The following is a 20477-nucleotide window of genomic DNA, read 5'->3' as shown; positions in this document are numbered from 1 at the left end:
GGCACTGGAGAGACCACATCTGGAACACTGTGTACAGTATTGGTCTCCTTACTTAAGGAAGGATGTCAATGGATTGGAAGCAGTTCAGAGGTTTACTGGATTAATACCTGGAGTGGGAGGGTGGTCTTGTGAGGAAAGATTAGACAGGCTAGGTTTGTTTCCACTGGAGTTTAGAAGAGTAAGAGGCGATTTCATTGAAACATATAAGATCCTGAGGGATCTTGACTGGGTGGATGTGGGGAGGATGTTTTATCTTGTGGGAGAATCTAGAACTAGGGGTCACCAATTTAAGACAGAGATGATGAAAAATTATTTCTCTGAGGGTAGTGAGTCTTTGGAACTCTCTTCCTCAAAAGGCAGTGGAAGCAGAGTCTTTGAATATCTTTCAGGCAGGGGTAGATAGATTCTTGATAAGCAAGGAGTTGAAAGGTTATTGGGAGTGGGTGAGAGTGTGATGGGAACGTGGGATTGTGATTACAATCAGATCAGCCATGCTCTTATTGAATGGTGGAGCAGGCTTGAGGGGTCAGGTGGCTGAGGAACTCCTGCTCCTAATTTGTATGGGCTTGAAACATTAACTCTGTTTCTCCCTCCATAGAGGCTGCCAGACCTGCTGAGTTTGTCCAGCATTTTTCAGTTTTTATTTCAGAACTCCAACATCCTCAGCATTTTGCTTTCTCTTTGGGTCAATGTGCTGTGATTCCTCAGCCAGGGCAGCAGAGGGCGCTGCACTGCCCTGCCCGCTCTCACTAGTCAGATCATCTCTTGCCGCTTCGGAATGTTGTCGACAACTATGCGCCATAGAAAGGGGCGGGATTGGAATGAGGACGATATTACTGAGCCGTTTTAGAATTTATTATTTTTTGCCCTGGGCGTTTTTAATGTATTGAATTCCGAGGGCGAGGCAATTATTTTGGAGGCAGTTTGATTTTTGATTTCTGACGGTTTGTACCATGCTGCCTTGCGGTGGGTGGTAAACATCACGTGACGCGGGTCAGCTGCTCGCTCGCTCGAGATGGAGTTTCTCTACGGGAATCCCTTTAGCACCCAAGTCGGGCAGCGGGTTGGTAAGAAACACAACAAAATGCATTCAGAGAAAACAGCGGCAGTGCTTTCTGTCGGCAAATGATCACACAAAGGTGCCTCCGGCTCCTTTTCAAACGTTTGCGAGGGATTTTCCCCTCAACGGCCGGACTGAATGCCGCTGGTGGTTGACAGCCGTGTCAGCCAATCGGGTGCAGGCCGGTCCTGGGCAGGTAGCCAATGGAGGCGCCGGTGGGCGGTGCCCAGCCTGGTTGATTGACAGCTGGCATCTCAGGCTGTGCAGCCCTCCTGCAGTTGTGGCTGGGAATTTTTTCTCTTTCAGGGTATGTGGGTATTTTTGACAAGGCCAGCATTTGTTGCCCATTCCTAATTGCCCTTGAACTGAGTGGCTTGCTGGGCCATTTCAGAGGGCAGTTAAGAGTCAGCCATATTGCTGTGGGTCTGAAGTCACATGGAGGCCAGACCAGGTAAGAATGGCAGGTTTCCTTCCCGAAAGGGCATTAGTGAACCAGATAGGTTTTTATGACAATCAATGATAGTTGTCATGCTCATCATTCACTAATTAAACTTCCAATGTCAATATTGTACATTTGCCCAGGGATGCATTCTTCAGGCACATTTGAAAATATTCAAATAGTAGTTCCTACCTTAGCATATAAAAAAAAATTGAAATTAGGTGTTCAGCATGTGGAGCTAAAATAAAAACAAAATACAGCGGAAGATGGAGATCTGAAATGAGAACAGAAAGTGCTAGGAAAACTGATCAGATCTGGCAGAAGGAAACATTTCAAGTTCAATATGACTCTTCTTCAGAACTCTAGAGTCATATTGGACTCGAAACGTTATCTCTGTTTCTCTTTCTCCACAAATGCTGCCAGACTTGCTGAGTTTTTCCAGCACTTTTTTTTAGTGGGGAATTGCTCAGGAGTCTGTCAGTGTTTGTGGTGGGAGATGCAGCGTTTCAGGGCGATGGCCTTTTGTGAGTACGGGTACCGGACCTCTTATCTGGCATCCAAAAATCTGGAAGGACTGCAAACTAGAATCCCCATCAGGCATTGCTGATGGTCATGTCTAGGTTGCAACGCACTAATCTCCTGCTCTTTGGGTCCGGGATTAACGGTGGAAGTGGCCTGGTCCGCCCCTCATCCCTTTCTTTCCCCATCCTGGCTTGGTCCATCTTGATGGAGAAATCAGTCCAGCTTTAAATTATCCTATTTACCCCCCATCCCCCCGCTCCCCGATCTCCCCCCCCCCCCCCCCCCCCCCAATCCTCCATCCCCCATCCCAGAACCCAAAATCTGAGAAATTCCCATATCTGGTACACATGTGGTCCCCTGCTTCCCAGATGCAGGGTCTAGTACCTGCATTGGAAAAAGTTAGACATGTAACAGGTTTTCAGTAAGTCCAGAGGTAGGAGATGTGGGGAGGAGGAACCCAAGGAAAGGCCTGTGACAGGGTGGAAGGCTGGATAAATGAAACGGCAGCCCAATTACTGCTCCAACCCCTGCCTCTGTACTTAAATTCTGTTACATCTTGAACTTTTTCCAATCCTGACGAAAGGTTAGCTCTGTTACTCTATTTACAGGTACTCCTGATCTCTGCAGCATTTCAAGCATTCTGTTTTTATTTCAGATTTCCAGTATCTGTTGAATTTTGTTTTTGCTTTAGCAATGGAAGGGTATGTTTAAGAAATAGAAAGTTATGCTGCTGGGCTGAGATGAAGTAAGGCAGGAGGGGGCTCATGTGGAGTATAAACACCATATACTAGTTGGGCTGAATGACCTGTTTCTGCACTGTAGGTTCTATGCATGGTATTGTGTTCAGAGGCTTCATGTCAGGTTTTGTTGTGTGCCATCTGCATTTAGTTTAGGTGCCAGGTGCTAAAAGCCAAATGTTTGGCTGTGAACTGCTTTGGGACACTCTGTGTTCATGATTTATAAATACAGTTTGTTTCCTTTCTTGAGCATTCCTAAAGGAGTTCTGAGTCTTTGTTCCTCTACAAGAGATGAGTACTTTGCTGGATGGATTCAGGTTTTTTAATGACTGTAATTGTAGGCCTTCAAGTCAGATGTGGTTTCAGATGTTTCTTGGTACAGGGCCAAAATCAGTCTCTTATACAAACGCCCTGAATTTGGATCTGTGTATCGTTGTTCTTAAAATGCTGAAGGATCGCTTTCAGTGGGTTCCTAAAATGAACTTGACTCTGCATTTTTGCATTTTCTGGAGTTTGCTGCATTATTGGATTTGTATTGTCTTAACTGAGTGGCCACAGACTGTTCAATCGTCTGGGGTTGTGCGATTTTGTCTTCACGTGATGTTCACCTCCAGCTGGGATCACTGCATTATAATCAGGAATCATATAGACTGGACTAATCAAATTGGCAAGGGTAGCCTCGAGGGAGAGTTCATAGAGTGTATTAGAGATTGTTTATTTCTTGGAGCAATATGCTGTGGAACCAACCAGGGAGCAGGCTATTCTGGATTTGGTTTTGTGTAATGAGATGGGATTAATTAATGATCTCATAGTAAAGGATCCTCTAGGGAAGAGTGATCATGGCATGCTAGAATTTCAAGTTCAGTTTGAGAGCGAGAAACTTGAGTCCCTCACTAGTGTTCTGGAGTTAAACAAAGGTAATTACCTAGGCATGAGGGCAGATATGGCCCTAGTGGACTGGGCAGGAAGACTACAAGTTAGGACAGTTGATGAACAGTGGCAGATATTTAAGGAGATATTCAATTCCTCCCAAGTAAAGTATATTCCAAAGAGGAAGAAAGATGGTAAAAGGGGGGAAAAGCATCCGTGGCTAAGCAAGGAAGTTAAAGATAACATAAAGGCAAAAACTAAGGCATACCAAATTGCAAAGGTCAGTGGCAGGCTGGAAGATTGGGAAACTTTTAAAGATCAACAAAGGGTTACTAAAAAAAAAATAAAAAGAGCAAAGGTAAATTATGAAAGAAAACTAGCACAAAATGTAAAAACTGATAGCAAAAGCTTCTACAAGTATATAAAAGGAAAGAGAGTGTCTAAAATGAATGTTGGTCCCTTGGAGGATGAGACTGGGGAGTTAATAGTAGGGAATGCAGAAATGGCAGAGACACTTAATCAATATTTTGCCTCAGTTTTCACAGTGGAAGGCACTAGTACCATCTCAATTGTAATAGGTAGTGCAGAGGGTATAGAGAAGGAGGAACTTAGAACAATCACCATCACTAGAGAAAAAATACTGAGCAACCTATTGGGATTAAAGGATGACAAGTTCCCAGGACCTGATGGCCTTCATCCCAGGGTCTTAAAGGAAGTGGCAGCGGAGATAGTGGATGCATTGGCTATAATATTCCAAAATTCCATGGATTCTGGAAAGGTTCCAGTGGATTGGAAAATGCTAATATAATGCCCTTATTCAAAAAGGGTGGTGGGGGGGAGGCAGGAAGTAGGAAACTATAGACCAGTTAGTTTAACGTCTGTCGTTGGGAAATTGTTGGAATCCATTATTAAGGAAGTAGTAATGAGGCATTTGGAAAGTCAAAATGCAATCCATCAGAGTCAGCATGGTTTTATGAAGAGTAAATCGTACTTGACTAATTTGCTAGAGTTCTTTAAAGATGTGACAAGCAAAGTGGATAATGGGGATCCTGTAGATGTAGTGTATCTGGACTTCCAGAAGGCCTTTGATAAGGTGCCGCACAAAAGATTAATACACAAGATAAGATCACATGGAGTTAGGGATAATATATTAACTTGGATAGAGGATTGGCTAACCAACAGAAAGCAAAGAGTTGGGATAAATGGGTCTTCTTCTGGATGGCAAGCTGTAACTAGTGGGGTGCCACAAGGTTCGGTCCTTGGGCCCCAACTATTTCCAATCTATATGAATGACTTGGATTCAGCGATAGAAGGTACTATAGCTAAATTTGCAGATGACACCAAAATAGGTGGGAAAGTAAGTTGCAATGAAGAAATAAGAAATTTACAAATGGATATGGACAGGTTAAATGAATGAGCCAAAATTTGGCAGATGGAGTTTAACATGGATAAGTGTGAGGTTATCCATTTTGGTCGGAAGAATAAAAAGGCCACTTATTATTTAAATGGAGAGAAACTTCAGAATGCTTCAGTGCAGAGGTATCTGGGTGTCCTCGTGCATGAATCGCTGAAAGCTAGTATGCAGGTACAGCAGTTAATAAGAAAGGCAAATGGAAGTTTGGCATTGATTGCTAAAGGAATAGAGTATAAAAGTAGGGAAGTGTTGCTGCAACTGTACAAGGCATTGGTGAGACCGCACCTGGAGTACTGTGCACAGTTTTGGTCCCCTTACTTGAGGAAGGATGTAGTTGCATTGGAGGCGGTTCAGAGGAGGTTCACTAGATTGATTCCAGAGATATGAGGCTTGTCTTATGAGGAGAGACTGAGCAGTTTAGGCCTATACTTGCTAGAGTTTAGAAGGATGAGAGGAGATCTAATTGAGGTATATATGACGCCAAAGGGGATAGACAAAGTAGATGTGGAGCGGATGTTTCCCCTTGTGGGGCATTCTAGAACGAGACGCCATAGTTTTAGGCTAGGGGGTGGTAGATTTAAATCAGAGATGAGGAGGAATTACTTTTCTCAAAGGGTTGTGAATCTGTGGAATTCACTACCTCAGAGTGCAGTGGATGCCAGGACACTGAATAAATTTGAGGAGGAGATAGACAGATTTTTAATTAGTAAAGGGTTGAAAGGTTATGGGGAGAGGGCGGGAAATTGGAGTTGAGGCCGAAATGAGATCAGCCATGATCATATTGAATGGCGGGGCAGGCTCGAGGTGCTGAATTGCCTACTCCTGCTCCTAGTTCTTATATTCTTATGGATGGGAGGCTTGGCAGGTTCTCCCTCTCAAGCCCAGAGTTGTGAAACAGATTGTTGTCCCCACTCCCCCCGTTCCCCCGTCCTGCCCCCATAACCAGCTGAAAACACTGAGCACAGGCCAGAATCAGAAGTTGGAACTTGGGCAGGAATTGGAACATGGGACTTCTTAGTCAAAATGGCTTTTTCTTTTTGTTGCCATTGCTGGGGGAGGTTGTCATTCTTAACGAAAATATTTCCAGTCAGGCCAGATATTTATAAAGGCAAAATACTGTGTATGCTGGGCTTCTGAAATAAAACGAGAAAATGCTCAGCAGGTCTGGTGGTATCTGTGGAGAGAGAAACAGAACTAATATTACAGGTGGCTGACCTTGCATTCATAATTATCTCCAGTTCAAGGGTTTCTTTTAAGAGCCTGAGAGCAACTTATTTTAAGTTAAGCAGATTCTGTGTGGGTACGCTGTAACAGACAAGGAGGGCATCTACGAGTAAGAAAGAAAATTATTTGCATATAGCATCTTAACACATTCCTCAAATGTCCTTGGACATGAGGTTGAAGTGCAGAAACTATGTCTGACAGGTTACTGTCATTAGGCCTGACAACCAGGACATCACAAGCGTACTTGGTTCCCTCACAAGGTGTACACTCTCAACAGAAGTTAAGGTTGGAAGCTTGCTGGTTTGTTTTGCTCATTATCCCAGGGAAGCTTTGTCCATAAGGCTGCTTCAGCCAAGCTTAGATCAGTTAACTTGGCAAAGCCTGATGGTCGATCCTAGGATTGTGGCTCATTTGCACGGATATACAGTTTTGTGGCATTGGAGATATATTTATCTGTGACTCTACTGGGAGTGTTTAAAATAAATTTGTGCAGTGTAAACAGCTACATTGTCATTGCTTCTTAAATGAAATCTTAATGCAGTGTATTTATTGACACCACTATGGTAATCAATGAGCTCTTGTGGCAGGATTCTCAGCTAACAGTCTTTTATACAACAGACAAAGTTTTTAAATTTAGCAAAGCAAACAAAGTCAATTTACACTACCTATTTGAAAAGAGTCTCTTCCCACTTCAACAAGCAGAACACATGACCAAAACTGGAGCAGGATGATTTTATCCAACACAATGCAGTGAGTGGAGTACAGTTATAAAAGACAAACAAGTGAAGAGGGCACTCAGAAGCACACTTACCTCTGCCATGCTGTGTTAACTTTATTATGCAGCTCTTCCCTGCCTGATTGATGCTCTTTAGCTAAAGTTGAAAAATAAATCTTTTTATTAAGAGCTTCCATTTCCTTGAGGAGGCTTCAGCCAATCCACATCGAACAACCTGCTCTGAAAACTCTACTCACATTTTGACAGCTGTGACAAATTGCACCACAGCAGTTGAGACAATCCACAACATTCTAAAATAATCAACAACAATCTAAATAAAACAACCCACAACATTCTTCAAAAAATATCAATTTGTCCTATCTCCCAATGTTAATGGATCTTTTGAAAAATCCTAAGATCTGGATCCGCATCTTCACCAAAAACGAATCGGTTCTTCCTTGGGCTATACCCTACTTGTGTACCAAGTTCTATTGAAGTCTGTGGATTGGTTTTTGAGATTATTTGTCTGTAAACAATGTGACTAATGAAAGAGACAAAAACATTATTGTCCCAGTCACTTAACAGCAGTGCAAGCTCCAGGTGTGATTGACTGGAGAATTACCCCAGTTACCCCATTCTGACCAAGAGTCGTGACATCACCGTCAATCAGCATGTTAAAGCAAGGTCAGAATTTGCCCCAACAACATCAAAATGGGGCCAGCAAACACACTTTTTTGTATACTTTCTTTCATAGAGAAGCCTAGATGGGATGCCACCCAGGTTGATGTGAGTATGAGAAAAGCTGAAGTAAATTGAGAAGCTTTGATGAGATATAAGGGCAAACTCAACCTTGAGTTATTTTCAACTTCATTTCATAATTCAGTTTTTCTTAAGGAAAGTACCTGTTCTAGAATCATAGAATGAAACGGCTGCTTCTTTGAAAGAACTGTCAGATTAGTTCCATTCCCCCTGCTGTTTTCCTGTAGCCCAAGAAGTTTTTCCTCCATGTGACACCCAAGTTACTGGTTCACAACCTCAGTGCACTGTGTTTAAATAATATCACTCTGGGTTTTAATCTACAATTTGCCCAATTAACAGCATATGAGTAAAGTGTCCCAATGAACTGTGTCAACAGAAAGTAGCATTTTATGGCTGGCTCTTCAATAAATTCTTCTCTCAATTCATTTTTAAATGAATAATCTGCTAGCCACTATCATATCAGGTACAGTGTAAGTAGGTTTTTGAAGCCAGTTTGCTACATCCTGCCTAATACAAGGCTACTGAAATTTATAGTGAACAAACACTGACAGTTCCTGCTCAGTTGGTTTTCATTTGTTGAGAATTTGGTTTTGAAGAATATAAATCGTTGGTAAAACTGAGATTCTGCTTCTCTAAGCTGAAAAACACCCTTGTCTGACCTTGCAGAATTTTGAAAAAATAGCATTACAATATAATGTTGGATCATTGGAAAATAATTATTGTGGGAGCAATATTTTTGGGTAAACTTTATACGCCTCCTCGATTCCCTTCAATAAAAAATTGCAAAAGCAGCCAGGACACCGCTGTGTGGAGGGAGGGGGAGCCCTCTACAGGGTGGCTGTTAGCTGAGCCCCCACTTAGTCTGGGAGGGCCTGCAAGCCTGCCAGGAGCACTGGCTCCCGGGTTATAATCTTCCAAAATTCCTTAGATGCTTTAGTGACTGGAAGCCAGTGTCCAGTGGCGTACCACAGGGATCTGTGCTCAGTCCCCTATTATTTGTCATTTATATAAATGACATAGATGACTAGGGGTAGGATTAGTAAGTTTGCGGATGACACAAAGATTGGCCGGGTGGTTAATAATGAGGTTGAGTGTCTTGGGCTAAAGGAAGATATAGACGGGATGGTCAAATGGGCAGATAAGTGGCAGATGGAATTTAACCCTGAAAAGTGTGAGGTGATACACTTTGGAAGGAGTAATTTGACAAGGAAGTATTCAATGAACGGTAAGACACTAGGAAGTTCTGAGGAACAAAGGGACCTTGGCGTGTGTGTCCATAGATCTCTGAAGGCGGAGGGGCATGTTAGTGGGGTGGTGAAAAAGGCATATGGGACACTGGCCTTTATCAAGGCATAGATTACAAAAGTAGGGAGATCATGCTGGAGTTGTATAGAACCTTGGTGAGGCCACAGCTGGAGTACTGTGTGCAGTTCTGGTCGCCAAATTATAGGAAGGATGTGATTGCACTGGAGAGGGTGCAGAGGAGATTCATCAGGATGTTGCCTGGGATGAAACATTTAAGTTATGAAGAGAGGTTGGATAGACTGGGTTGTTTTCATTGGAGCAGAGAAGACTGAAGGGCGACCTGATCGAGGTGTACAAGATTATGAGGGGCATGGACAGGGTTGATAGGGAGCAGCTGTTCCCCTTAGTTGAAGGATCAGTCACGAAGGGACATAAGTTCAAGGTGAGGGGCAGGAGGTTTAGGGGGGATGTGAGGAAAAACCTTTTTACCCAGAGGGTGGTGACGGTCTGGACTGCACTGTCTGGGAGGGTGGTGGAGGCGGGTTGCCTCACATCCTTTAAGAAGTACCTGGATGAGCACTTGGCATGTCATAACATTGAAGGCTATGGGCCAAATGCTGGTAAATGGGATTAGGTAGGTAGATCAGGTGTTTCTCATGTGTTGGTGCAGACTCGATGGGCCGAAGGACCTCTTCTGCACTGTGTGATTCTGTGATTCTGGAAGTGTTCCAGCGGATTGGAAAATAGCTAGAAAGGAGGGAGGAAGAAGCAGGAAACTATAGGCCAGATAGCCTAACATCTGTCATAAGGAAAGTGCTAAGGAGGTTATAGCACGATACTTAGTTAAACACGATTTGATCAGGGAGAGTCAACCTATGAAAGGGAGTTTTTTGACGAAGTAACATTCAAGTGGATAAAGGGGAACTGGTAGATGTGTATTTGGATTTCCAAAAGGCATTTGATAAGATACCACATCAAAGGTTATGACACAGATAAGAGCACGTAGTGTAGGGGATAACATATTAGCATGGATATAGGGGATTTGTTGGTTAACAGGAAGCCGAGAGTAGGGATAAATGGGTCTTTTTCCAGATTGGCAAGCTGTAACTAGTGGAGTGCCACTGGAATCAATGCTGGGTCTTCAGCTATTAATGACTTGGATGAAAGGACTGAATGTATGTAGCTAAATTTGTCGATGACACCAAGATAGGAAAGTAAGTTGTCAAGAGGAGGTAAAGAGTCTGCAAAGGGATATGGACTGGTTAAGTGAATGGACAAAAATTTGGCAGATGAAATATAATGAGGATAAATGTGAACGTGTTCACTTTGGCAGGAAGATTAGAAAAGCAGTATACTATTTAAGTGGAGAAAGATTGCAGAACTCGGTGGTCCAGATGGATCTAGGTGTCTCGGTACATAAATCATGTTAAGTTAATATGCAGGTACAGCAAGTGATTAGGAAGGCAAATGGAATGTTGGCATTTATTGCAAGGGGAATGGAATATAAAAGAAGGGAAGTTTTACAGCAGCTGTACAAGGCCTTGGTAAGACCACATCTAGAAAACTCTGTGCTTTGGTGTGTTTAGTCTCCTTATTTAAAAAAGATATAATAGCTTTAGAATCAGTTCAGAGAAGATTCACTGGACTCATTCCTGGGATGAAGAGGTGTTATTATGAAGAAAGGTTGAGCAGGTTGGGCCTATACCCTTTGGAGTTTAGAAGAATGAGAGGTGACCTTTTTGAAACATAAGACCCTGAGAGGACGAGATTGGGTGGATGTTTCCTCTTGTGGGGGAGACTAAAACTAGGGGACATCATTTAAAAATAAGAGGTCTCCCTTTTAAGCTAGATGAGAAATTTACTCTCCCAAAGGGTCAGTGTGTGGAATTCTCTTCCCCGGAATGTAATGGAGGCTGAGTCATTGAATTTATTGAAGAAAGAGTTAGATAAATTTTTGTTAGGCAAGGAAGCCGAGGGTTATAGGGGGGCAGACAGGAAAGTGGAGCTGAGACCACGATCAGATCGGCCATAATCTTATTGAATGGTGGAATAGGCTCGAAGGGCCTGATGGCCTACTCCCTTCTTCTAAGTTCCTGCTGCTGGGTGCCCACTTCCAGGCAGTTATTCTGCCTCCTGTCATGCCGTTGAAGTGGTCAACTGGAAAATCCAAGTTGGCCTCCTTAACAAAACTCTTAATAGGCCTAATTGCCTGCATTGCCGTCGTGGGGGAAGACGACCTTCCAGGTCCTGAACCCACGAGGGTCAAAATGGTGCCAGGTGTGGGGCCGGAAAGCTGACATGCTGGCTGGCCTCATTATTTTGGGACCCGTCCTTCTCCATTCCTGATGTTGGTAGAATCTGAAAATTCAACCTTTAGGGTATACAGCAGTGCACACTTCATTGGTTCAACGTGGGATAAGCTCCCTGTACTCTTCCTCAAAAACACTCCAAAAGGGACATCCTTCTCCCAGAGTATTTCCCTATTGTAATTTCCACACATGTTACTCTTGTGACCTGTATGAATGAAAGTGGCCTTGTAGCATTGTACAATGATAACAACGAGGAACTTAGTCAGACCCATTGCTTCGTACCCTTGTGCCTGCTGGAAATAAAATCTTTCTATTAGTTTACTAGGCTCAACTCCAGATCCCACTGTTGATGATATTGAGATTCTGATAATGCTGTCAAGTCTAATCAGGACTTTATTTGCTTGTGGAAAAATGGATAAGCATGGATCTTGACTGTTTTTCCTAATGAAACAGAAACATTGGGACACATTGGCTTTGTGTTTTGTTGACAGCCTACTATTAACATTGCAATTGCCCATTTCCAGATGAGATTAAAGAAAAATTACAAGGGAAAGCGTATATTAATTTCAGCACTACTGAAGAGAAATGGCGAACAAAACTTCAAGGACATGTACTGCTCATCTACCTGATGGAGGTTATTTCAATATAGAGGTTGCAACCATTGTCAGCTAACATTGCACTGAAAGCCTACAAAGCCACTTCCTTTGTTTTTGGAAAATGAGTTGCAGATGTTTGATAATTGTCGATGAGCAAAAGCATAATTCTCTTTCAGCTTTTTATAATGGTGCATTCAATTGCACAATGTCTGTGAGTGTAAGAAATAGAGGTGACATTCTTGCTGATTGCTCGCTGGGTGTTTTCAGCATTTTCAGGGTTTTTACATTTCGGATTCACAGCATCTACAATATTTTGAACTTTGTTTTGTTCTAAACCAAATAACACTGGAAGAAGGAGCTCAGCTGACGTAAAAGGCTTAATCTCTGAGCAGTACAGATCAGGTTCATTTCTGGGTGTATGCTGTGTTAGCTAATTTTAATTGGAAGATGGAGCCTTTTTTTTAAAACACCATCTGAAAGCTGGCACCTCTGAAGCTACAGCACTCCTTCAGAGTTGCACTGGAGTATCATCCGAGATTCTGCGCTCAGGTCTCTGGGGTGGGACTTGAGCTCACGACTTTCTGACTCCCAAGTGAAGAGTGCTACCCATTGAGCCATGGATCAAAGAAAAAGTGACGAACTGATAAATACTTAAGAAACAATTGCCTCTGGATTTAAAGAGAGTTTGAACGTTATTTTGACGTGAAAACTTCTGCTAATATGTGAAGCTGGAACAGCACTCAGTAACCTTTCACTTGTCAAGACCAAGGTATGAGATTATATCCAAATTAACTTGAAAAGTAAAGCCATATAACCTGGAACAGACAAGTCAACAGTGCTCCACTTTCTAGGTGAATTGAGGTAAATAAATGTACGCAAGTGAGATGGGTGACAGGCTCTGGTCATAGAAAAGCTTCCGAAATTAGGTTTCTTCTCAGCAGAGAAGGTTTAGAGGAGGCCTGATGGTGGTGATCAATATGATGAGGACTTTTGATAAGGCAAGTTGGAAAAACCTATTTGCAGTTGTTAATTAGAGGGCATAACTTGATTACAGCAGCATTAGTAACTTGCATTTATATAGCACCTTTAAGATAGTAAAACATCCCAAGGCACTTCACAGGAGCATTATCAAACAAAGTTTGACACTTAGCCATGTATGGAGATTTGAGAGTGGTGACCAAAAACTTGGTCAGAGAGGTAGGTTTTGAGGATGCCTTCAAGGAGGAGAGAAGGGTTTAGTGGAACAATGAAATTCGGGGATGTGGAAGGGTTCAGGATTGGAGGACTGCAGAGAAGGAACGCAATTTCGGAAGCTTTTCTATGACCAGAGCCTGTCATCCATCTCACTTGAGTACATTTATTTACCCCAATTCACCTAGAAAGTGGAGCATTGTTGACTTGTCTGTTCCAGGTTATATGGCTTTACTTTTCAAGTTAATTTGGATATAATCTCATACCTTGGAGGAGTGCAGAGGCTTGAAGAGTTGGGGAAGATCAAAGATTGATATCACCAAAAGAACAGTCATAGAGTCATTTACGGCTCAGAAGGAGGTCATTCGGTCCGCCGAGTCCATGCCAGCTTTTTAAAAAGCTTTTAAAAGAGAAGTAAGCATGTTAAGGGTATGTGGAAAGTGCAGGGGAATGAGGTTAAGTGTGTAGCTGTTTCAGAAATCTGGCATGGGGCCTTTTACCATCATGTTTCCATTTCATATTTGTTTCATCTACCTGTGGAATAGTAAATTTATAAAATATTTAAAAAGTAAAAATAACATTTAATATTTTTTCATTGCCTCTTAACATCATGGCATATACAGTCTTTTCAAATTCAGTACTCGGTTTGTGGAAAAGACTTGCATAATATTTTGTTTTTTGGGACATATGTTTATGATGTTGATTTCATGAATTGTTTTATGTCGTGTAACAAGGTTGTTGTTTAGTCAGCCAGTTTGGTTAGCCTTGTAACTTTAAATTGTTTAAGTTTCTCCTTGGATTTACGACAAATTGGAAAAATCTAGTGACATCAACTTTATTCATGTGGTACATTATGGTCTTATTAAAATGAACTTAAATTGCTTAAGTTTCACTCATGGTTTGACCCACATTGAGGCTATTCGGTCCATTATGTTTGCATTTGCTCTTGGGAAACACTATCCAAATAATCCCATTCCCCATAGCTTTTTTTTACCCCTTGTAAGTTTTTATCCAATTCATTTTTGTTTCCACCATTCATTCGGGCAGGTCAAACTCCACAAAGTTGTCAACTGAAACTCTCAGAATTGATACTCCCTTCCGGTTGCCTATCTAATTATGATGCTTTGCTTACCATTATTGAATGTTATTTTATAATGCTGATGTTCATATATTTATGAAATTTGTACTTCTCTGAAGCTAGAACGCACAGTCACCTGACAAAGTTGTGTTCATGGGTGATATTTTAACTCACTAAAAACTCGTTCACTTGCAGAGTTAAAAATTGGTTCTCATCCAATGGATTTGTTGCCTTTTATTTAACCAATTCTTTAAATTAAAGCTTAAATTTAGCCACTGGAATGTCTTTCTAAAAAGATTGGAATTTTTAACTTTTGCATTTTTGTGTGTGTAGGATCAGGAGTAGATCATGTGGCCCTTTGAGCCTGCTCTACCATTCAGGGCTTATCTTTTGTTGGAACTCCAGTTTCCTGCTGACTCCCCACATTCTTTGATTCCCCCGAGTCCAAAAATCTATAAAAATACAAGTAATAAGTATTTACCGATGATTGCTTGAGTGTGTTGTGTGAATGATTTATGGTGAAAGTATGTATGATCATGTGAAGACCCAGATGTTTCTTTTGGTAGTTTCACTCCGTTGTCATGCTTGGCATCCATCTTATTGAAAAGGTGGTTGCGAGAATGTGAGGAATTTATGCAGAATGGTCAATCTGGCACACAGACCTAGAATAGATTTTTAATTTAGGCTAGCCAGATGTGCTCATCACCTTTCTTCAATCTTCTGCTCTGTAATTCATGAAGAAAGTTTTTGACATGATTTGGAAGAATATCAGCGATTCCAGCTGAATAAGTTTAAAATTGGATTTGCACAGTGAGCTTATTGCTATCTACTGACTTAATGTAGCTTCTTTGCTAGAAAAAATTGAAATTAATAATACAATTGGAGAACAGCATGCATTTACATATTATCCTTAAAATGGAGGTGTTAAATTGAGCCAAATCAGAAAAAAAATTTATCCTGCGTTGAGAGCTTGGTCATTGAAGTGGGTTTTATGGAGAAGAGTGGTAGAGGGGTTTAGAGAAGGAATTCCTGAGCATGGGGCCCATGCGATTTTTTAAATTTATTCTTTTGTGGGATGTGGGCACTACTGGCTAGGCCAGCACTTATTGCCCACCCCTAATTCCCCTTGAGAAGGTGGTGGTGAGCCATGTTCTTGAACCGTGAGCCGTGTTCTTGAACCGCTACGGTCCATGTGATGTACGTACACCCATTGTGCTATTAGGGAGGGGGTTCCAGGATTTTGACCCAGCGACAGTGAAGAAACGATGATATAGTTCCAAGTCCAGATGGTGTGTGACATGGAGGTGAAATTGCAGGTGGTGGTTTTCCCGAATGCACAGCTTGGAATAGTGGGGCAAAGGGCAAGTGCATAGTAGACTAGAGTACAAAGAAGATGAGGTGTCATAGAGGTCTACAGCACAGAAAAAGGCCCTTCGGCCCATCGAGTCTGCGCCAGTCAAACAAGTTCCTAACTATTCTAACCCCATTTTCCAGCACTAGGCCCATAGTCTTGTATGCCATGGCATCGCAAGTGCACATCCAAATACTTCTTAAATGTTATGAGGGTATCTGCCTCTACCACTCTTTCAGGCAGTGAGTTCCAGATTCCCACCACCCTCTGGGTGAAAAAATTCTTCCTCTCATCTCCTCTAAACCTCCTGTCCCTTACCTTAAACCTATGCCCCCTGATTATTGATCCCTCCACCAAGGGGAAAAGTTCCTTCCTGTCTACCCTATCTATGCCCCTCATAATTTTATACACCTCAATCATATCCCCCCTCAATCCCCTCTGCCCCAGGGAAAATAACCCCAGTCTATCCAATCTCTCCTCATAACTAAAACTCTCCAGCCCAGGCAACATGCTGGCAAATCTCCTCTGCACTCTCTCTAGTGCAATCACATCCTTCCTATAATGCGGATTCCAAAACTGCACGCAATACTCTTGCTATGGGCTAACCAGCGTTTTATACAGTTCCAGCATAACCTCTCTGCCCTTATATTCTATGCCTCGGCTATTAAAGGCAAGTATCCCATATGCCTTCTTAACCACCTTTATCTACCTATCCCGCTACCTTAAGGGACCGGTGGACATGCACACCAAGGTCCCTCTGATCCTCGGTACTTCCCAGGGTCCTACCATTCATCGTGTATTCCGGTGCCTTGTTTGTCCTGCCCAAGTGCAACACCTCACTATGGATTAAATTCCATTTGCCACTGATCAGCTCATCTAACCAGCCCGTCTATATCCTCCTGTAATCTCAGGCTATCCTCCTCACTATGTACCACCCCACCAATTTTCGTGTCATCTGCAAACTTACTGATCAACCCTCTTACATTCAAGTCTAAATCGTTTATATATACCACAAACGGCAAGGCACCCAACACCGATCCCTGTGGAACCACACTGGACACAGGCATCCAGTAACAAAAACACCCCTCAGCCATCACCCTCTGCTTCCTGCCACTCAGCCAATTCTGGATCCAATTTGCCAAATTGCCTTGGATCCCATGGGCTTTTAACTCCGTTATCAGTCTCCCATGTGGGACCTTATCAAAAGCCTTGCTGTAGTCCAAGTAGACTACATCAAATGCATTGCCCTCATCTACACACCTGGTCACCTCTTTGAAAAATTCAATCAAATTGGTTAGACATGACCTCCCCTTGACAAAATCATGCTGCCTGTCCTTGATCAATCCCTGCCTCTCCAAGTGTAGATTAATTCTGTTCCTCAGAATTGCTTCCAATAGTTTCCCCACTGCTGAGGTTAGACTGACTGGTCTGTAGTTCCCTGGTTTATCCCTTCCTCCCTTCTTGAATAACGGTACCACATTGGCTGTCCTCCAGTCCTCTGGCACCTCTCCTGTGGCCAGAGAGGTATTGAAAATTATTGCCAGTGCCCCTGCTATCTTCGCCCTTGCCTCGTTCAATAGCCTAGGATACATTTCATCCGGGCCTGGAGATTTATCTACTTTTAAGCATGCCAGACCATTTAGAACCTCCTCCCTTTCTATGCTAATTTCTTTAATTATATCACAATCCTTCTGCCTGATTTCCATACCCACGTCGTCCCTCTCACTTGTGAACACCGACACAAAGTATTCATTTAAAACCCTACCTATGTCTTCCGGCTCCACACACAAATTACCACTATGGTCCTTAATGGGTCCCACCCTTTCCCTAGTTATCCTTTTACTCTTAATGTACTTGTAAAATAACTTTGGATTTTCCTTTATTTTACCTGCTAATATTTTTTCATCCTTCTTTTTGCTCTCCTAATTTCCTTTTTAAGTTCCCCCCTACACGTTCTATACTCCTCTAGGGCTTCTGCTGTTTTGAGCCCTCGGTTTCTGCCATAAGCCTCTCTTTTTCTCTTTATCCAATCCTGTATATCCCTCGATATCCAGGGTTCCCTGGATTTGTTGGTCCCACCCTTTGTCTTTACTGGAATATGTTGGCCCTGTACTCTCTCTATTTCCTTCTTGAATGAGTCACACTGCTCTGACTCATATTTAACTAAAAGTAGCTGCTCCCAGTCCACTCTGGCCAAATCATATCTGATCTTATTAAAATCGGCCTTCCCCCAATTTAGAACTCTGATTTTTGGCCCATCCTTGTCCTTTTCCATAACAACCTTGAATCTAACGGAGTTATGATCACTATCTGTAAAATGCTCCCCCACTGATACCTCTACCACTTGCCCGGCTTCATTCCCTAAAATTAAGTCCAGAACCGCCCCCCCTATTGTAGGGCCTTCTACGTACTGGCTTAAAAAGCTCTCCTGGATGCATTTTAAGAATTCCGCTCCCTCTAAACCTATCACACTATGACTAACCCGGTTAATGTTGGGGAAGTTGAAATCCCCCACTATTACCACCCTATTATTTTTACACTTCTCTGAAATTTGCCTACATATCTGCTCTTCTATTTCTCTCTTGACTGTTTGGGGGCCTATAGTACACTCCTAGCAATGTAATTGCTCCTTTTTTGTTTTTCAATTCTACCCATATGACTTCATTTGAAGAGCCTTCTAAGATGTCATCCCTCCTTACTGCTGTAATGGATTCCTTGATCAATATTGCGATAACCCCTCCTCTTTTACCACCTCTTTTTCCCTGTCTCGCCTGAAGACCCTATATCCTGGAATATTGAGCTGTCAATCCTGCCCTCTCTCAACCATGTCTCTGTTACAGCAATTACATCATATTTCCATGTGTTAATTTGTGCCCTCAACTCATCTGCCTTATTTGTCAGACTCCTTGCATTAAAATAAATACCATCCAACCTTGCCAAGCTCCCTTGTGCCTAAACTGGCCTAAAATTTCTATGCCTTCCAGACTCACTTTCTCTCTCTTCTAATTTTGGCTGTGAATCTCCCTCTGCTGAACCTCCTCTCAGGATCCCATCCCCCTGCCAAATTAGTTTAAACCCTTCTCAACAGCACTAGCAAACTTCCCCACAAGGGTGTTGGTCCCATTCTGGTTCAGATGCAACCCGTCCACCTTGTACACCTTGTACACCGCCTCCAGAAATGATCCCAATGTCCCAGAAATCTAAAGCCCCCCCTCCTGCACCATCTCTCCAGCCACGCATTCATCTGTACTAACCTCCTATTTCTATACTCACTAGTGTGTGGCACTGGAAGTAATCCAGAGATTACTACCTTTTGCGATCCTGTTTTTTAATCTGTTTTCTTGCTCCCTAAATTCTACTTGCAGGACCTCATCCCTCTTTCTACCCATGTTGTTGGTACCAATATGTACCACAGTCTCTGTCTGTTTGCCCTCCCCCTTTAAAATGCCCTGCAGCCGTTCAGTGACATCCTTGACCCTGGCACTAGGGAGGCAACATACCATCCTGGACTTCTGTGGTCTACGGCCGCAGAAATGCCTGTCTGTTCCCCTTACTATCAAGTCTCCTACCACTATGGCTCTTCCCCTTTTTTTCCTACCCCCTGTGCAGCTGAGCCACTCACAGTGCCATGAGCGTGGCTGCACTCCCCAGGGAACCGTCACTCTCACCATTTTCCAACACAGAGAAACGGTTCTCGAGCGAGATGCACCCTGGGGATTTCCTGCCCACCTTTCTTCTGACTGATGGTCACCCATTCCCTCTCTGTTTGCACTTCTGTAAGCTGTGGGGTTACCACGTCTAAAGACGTGCTATCTACGAAACTCTCAGCCTCGCGGATGCACTTCAGTGCCTCCAGCTGCCGCTCAAACTCCGAAACTTGGAGCTCAAGTAGCTGCAGCTGGTGGCACTTCATGCACACGTGGTCGGTCAGAACGCAAGGAGCATCTAGGACTTCCCACATGTTGCAGGTGGTACATTACACAGAACTGAGCTGCCCTGCCATGCCTCTAGTTGGAAAAAAAGACCCTTACTTTAAAGGTGCTGGAGAAGGTTACAAAGGTGAAAAGGAATAAGTTCATGAAGGGACTTGAACATGGGGATGAGAATTTTAAGGGTTTGGGGATCAGGATTTATTGCAGGTCAGCAAGGTCAGGGTTGATGAGCATTTGATATTTGTTGTAGTATAAGATGTGAGCAAGAGCTTTCAATAAGCTGAAGTTTGTAGAAGACCAGTTCGGAGAGCATTGAAATAGTTGCTCTGGAGCTGACAAAGCATGGATGGGTTTTTTTAGCGACTGAAGCAGTGGCAGAGATGGGCAATGTTACAGGGGTGGGAGTAGCTAGTCTTTATGACTCAGAGGATGTGGGTTTGGAGGCTTATCTCAGGGTCAAATCAGACAGAGTTTGCAAAGAGTCTGGTTCAGCGTGAAACAGTGGTTGTGGTGAGGGATGGCATTGGTAGCAAGGTATGGAGTTCCTGGTGGAAGTTAAAGACCATGGCTTCAGAATTCCTATTTTTAGCTGTAAGATGTTGTGGTCCATCCAAACTTGGATGTCAAACAATTAGACTGATGACACAGACTTGGGTCAGGAGAGGTGGTGAAGAGGCCTTTTTCTGTGCTGTCCATTGTATGTAATATTCTGCATTGCCTCAGTGACCACAGTGTAAATATTGCCTGTAATTACAATATTGATGAAGAGTGGAATCTAAAGTGAAATATGCAGTTTGTTAACGAAACGTTACAAGGAAAGTGACCAGATGGCAACAGTGAGCACGTGGACTCCTACTTTGCAATCCAGCCCAAGTTGCTGAGATGGAAAGAGATCTGATGTCTCAACAAGTTCCAAGTAAACCGAGTCTAGGTTGTTTCAGTGCAGCTACTGTGGCTACAAGCCTGCAGAAAAGCATTGTCCATTACCCAACATAAATTACTGCCAAATTGACAACCTCCTTCACAGGGCCCAAG

The 20477-nt window shown here is 42.9% G+C and overlaps 1 protein-coding gene across 3 annotated transcripts in view; it reads left to right on the top strand.

The window, feature by feature from the left end:
- The first annotated feature begins 783 nt into the window (after window positions 1–783).
- The window catches only part of LOC144669566 (TOM1-like protein 2), a 116434-nt gene continuing 96740 nt past the window's right edge, over window positions 784–20477 (top strand). The window contains exon 1 of one of the 3 annotated variants that reach the window (XM_078532058.1): window positions 784–1067. In XM_078532058.1, coding sequence (XP_078388184.1) covers window positions 1016–1067 — 52 coding nt within the window. In that variant the 5' untranslated portion in view covers window positions 784–1015. The remainder of the gene's footprint in view (window positions 1068–20477) is intronic. The other 2 variants (XM_078532060.1, XM_078532056.1) reach the window with 2 other exon arrangements.

Source organism: Cetorhinus maximus, chromosome 29, assembly GCF_964194155.1.
Source record: "Cetorhinus maximus chromosome 29, sCetMax3.hap1.1, whole genome shotgun sequence".
In the NCBI taxonomy this organism is placed as follows: domain Eukaryota; kingdom Metazoa; phylum Chordata; class Chondrichthyes; order Lamniformes; family Cetorhinidae; genus Cetorhinus; species Cetorhinus maximus.
This window is presented reverse-complemented; position numbering and strand designations above follow the sequence as displayed.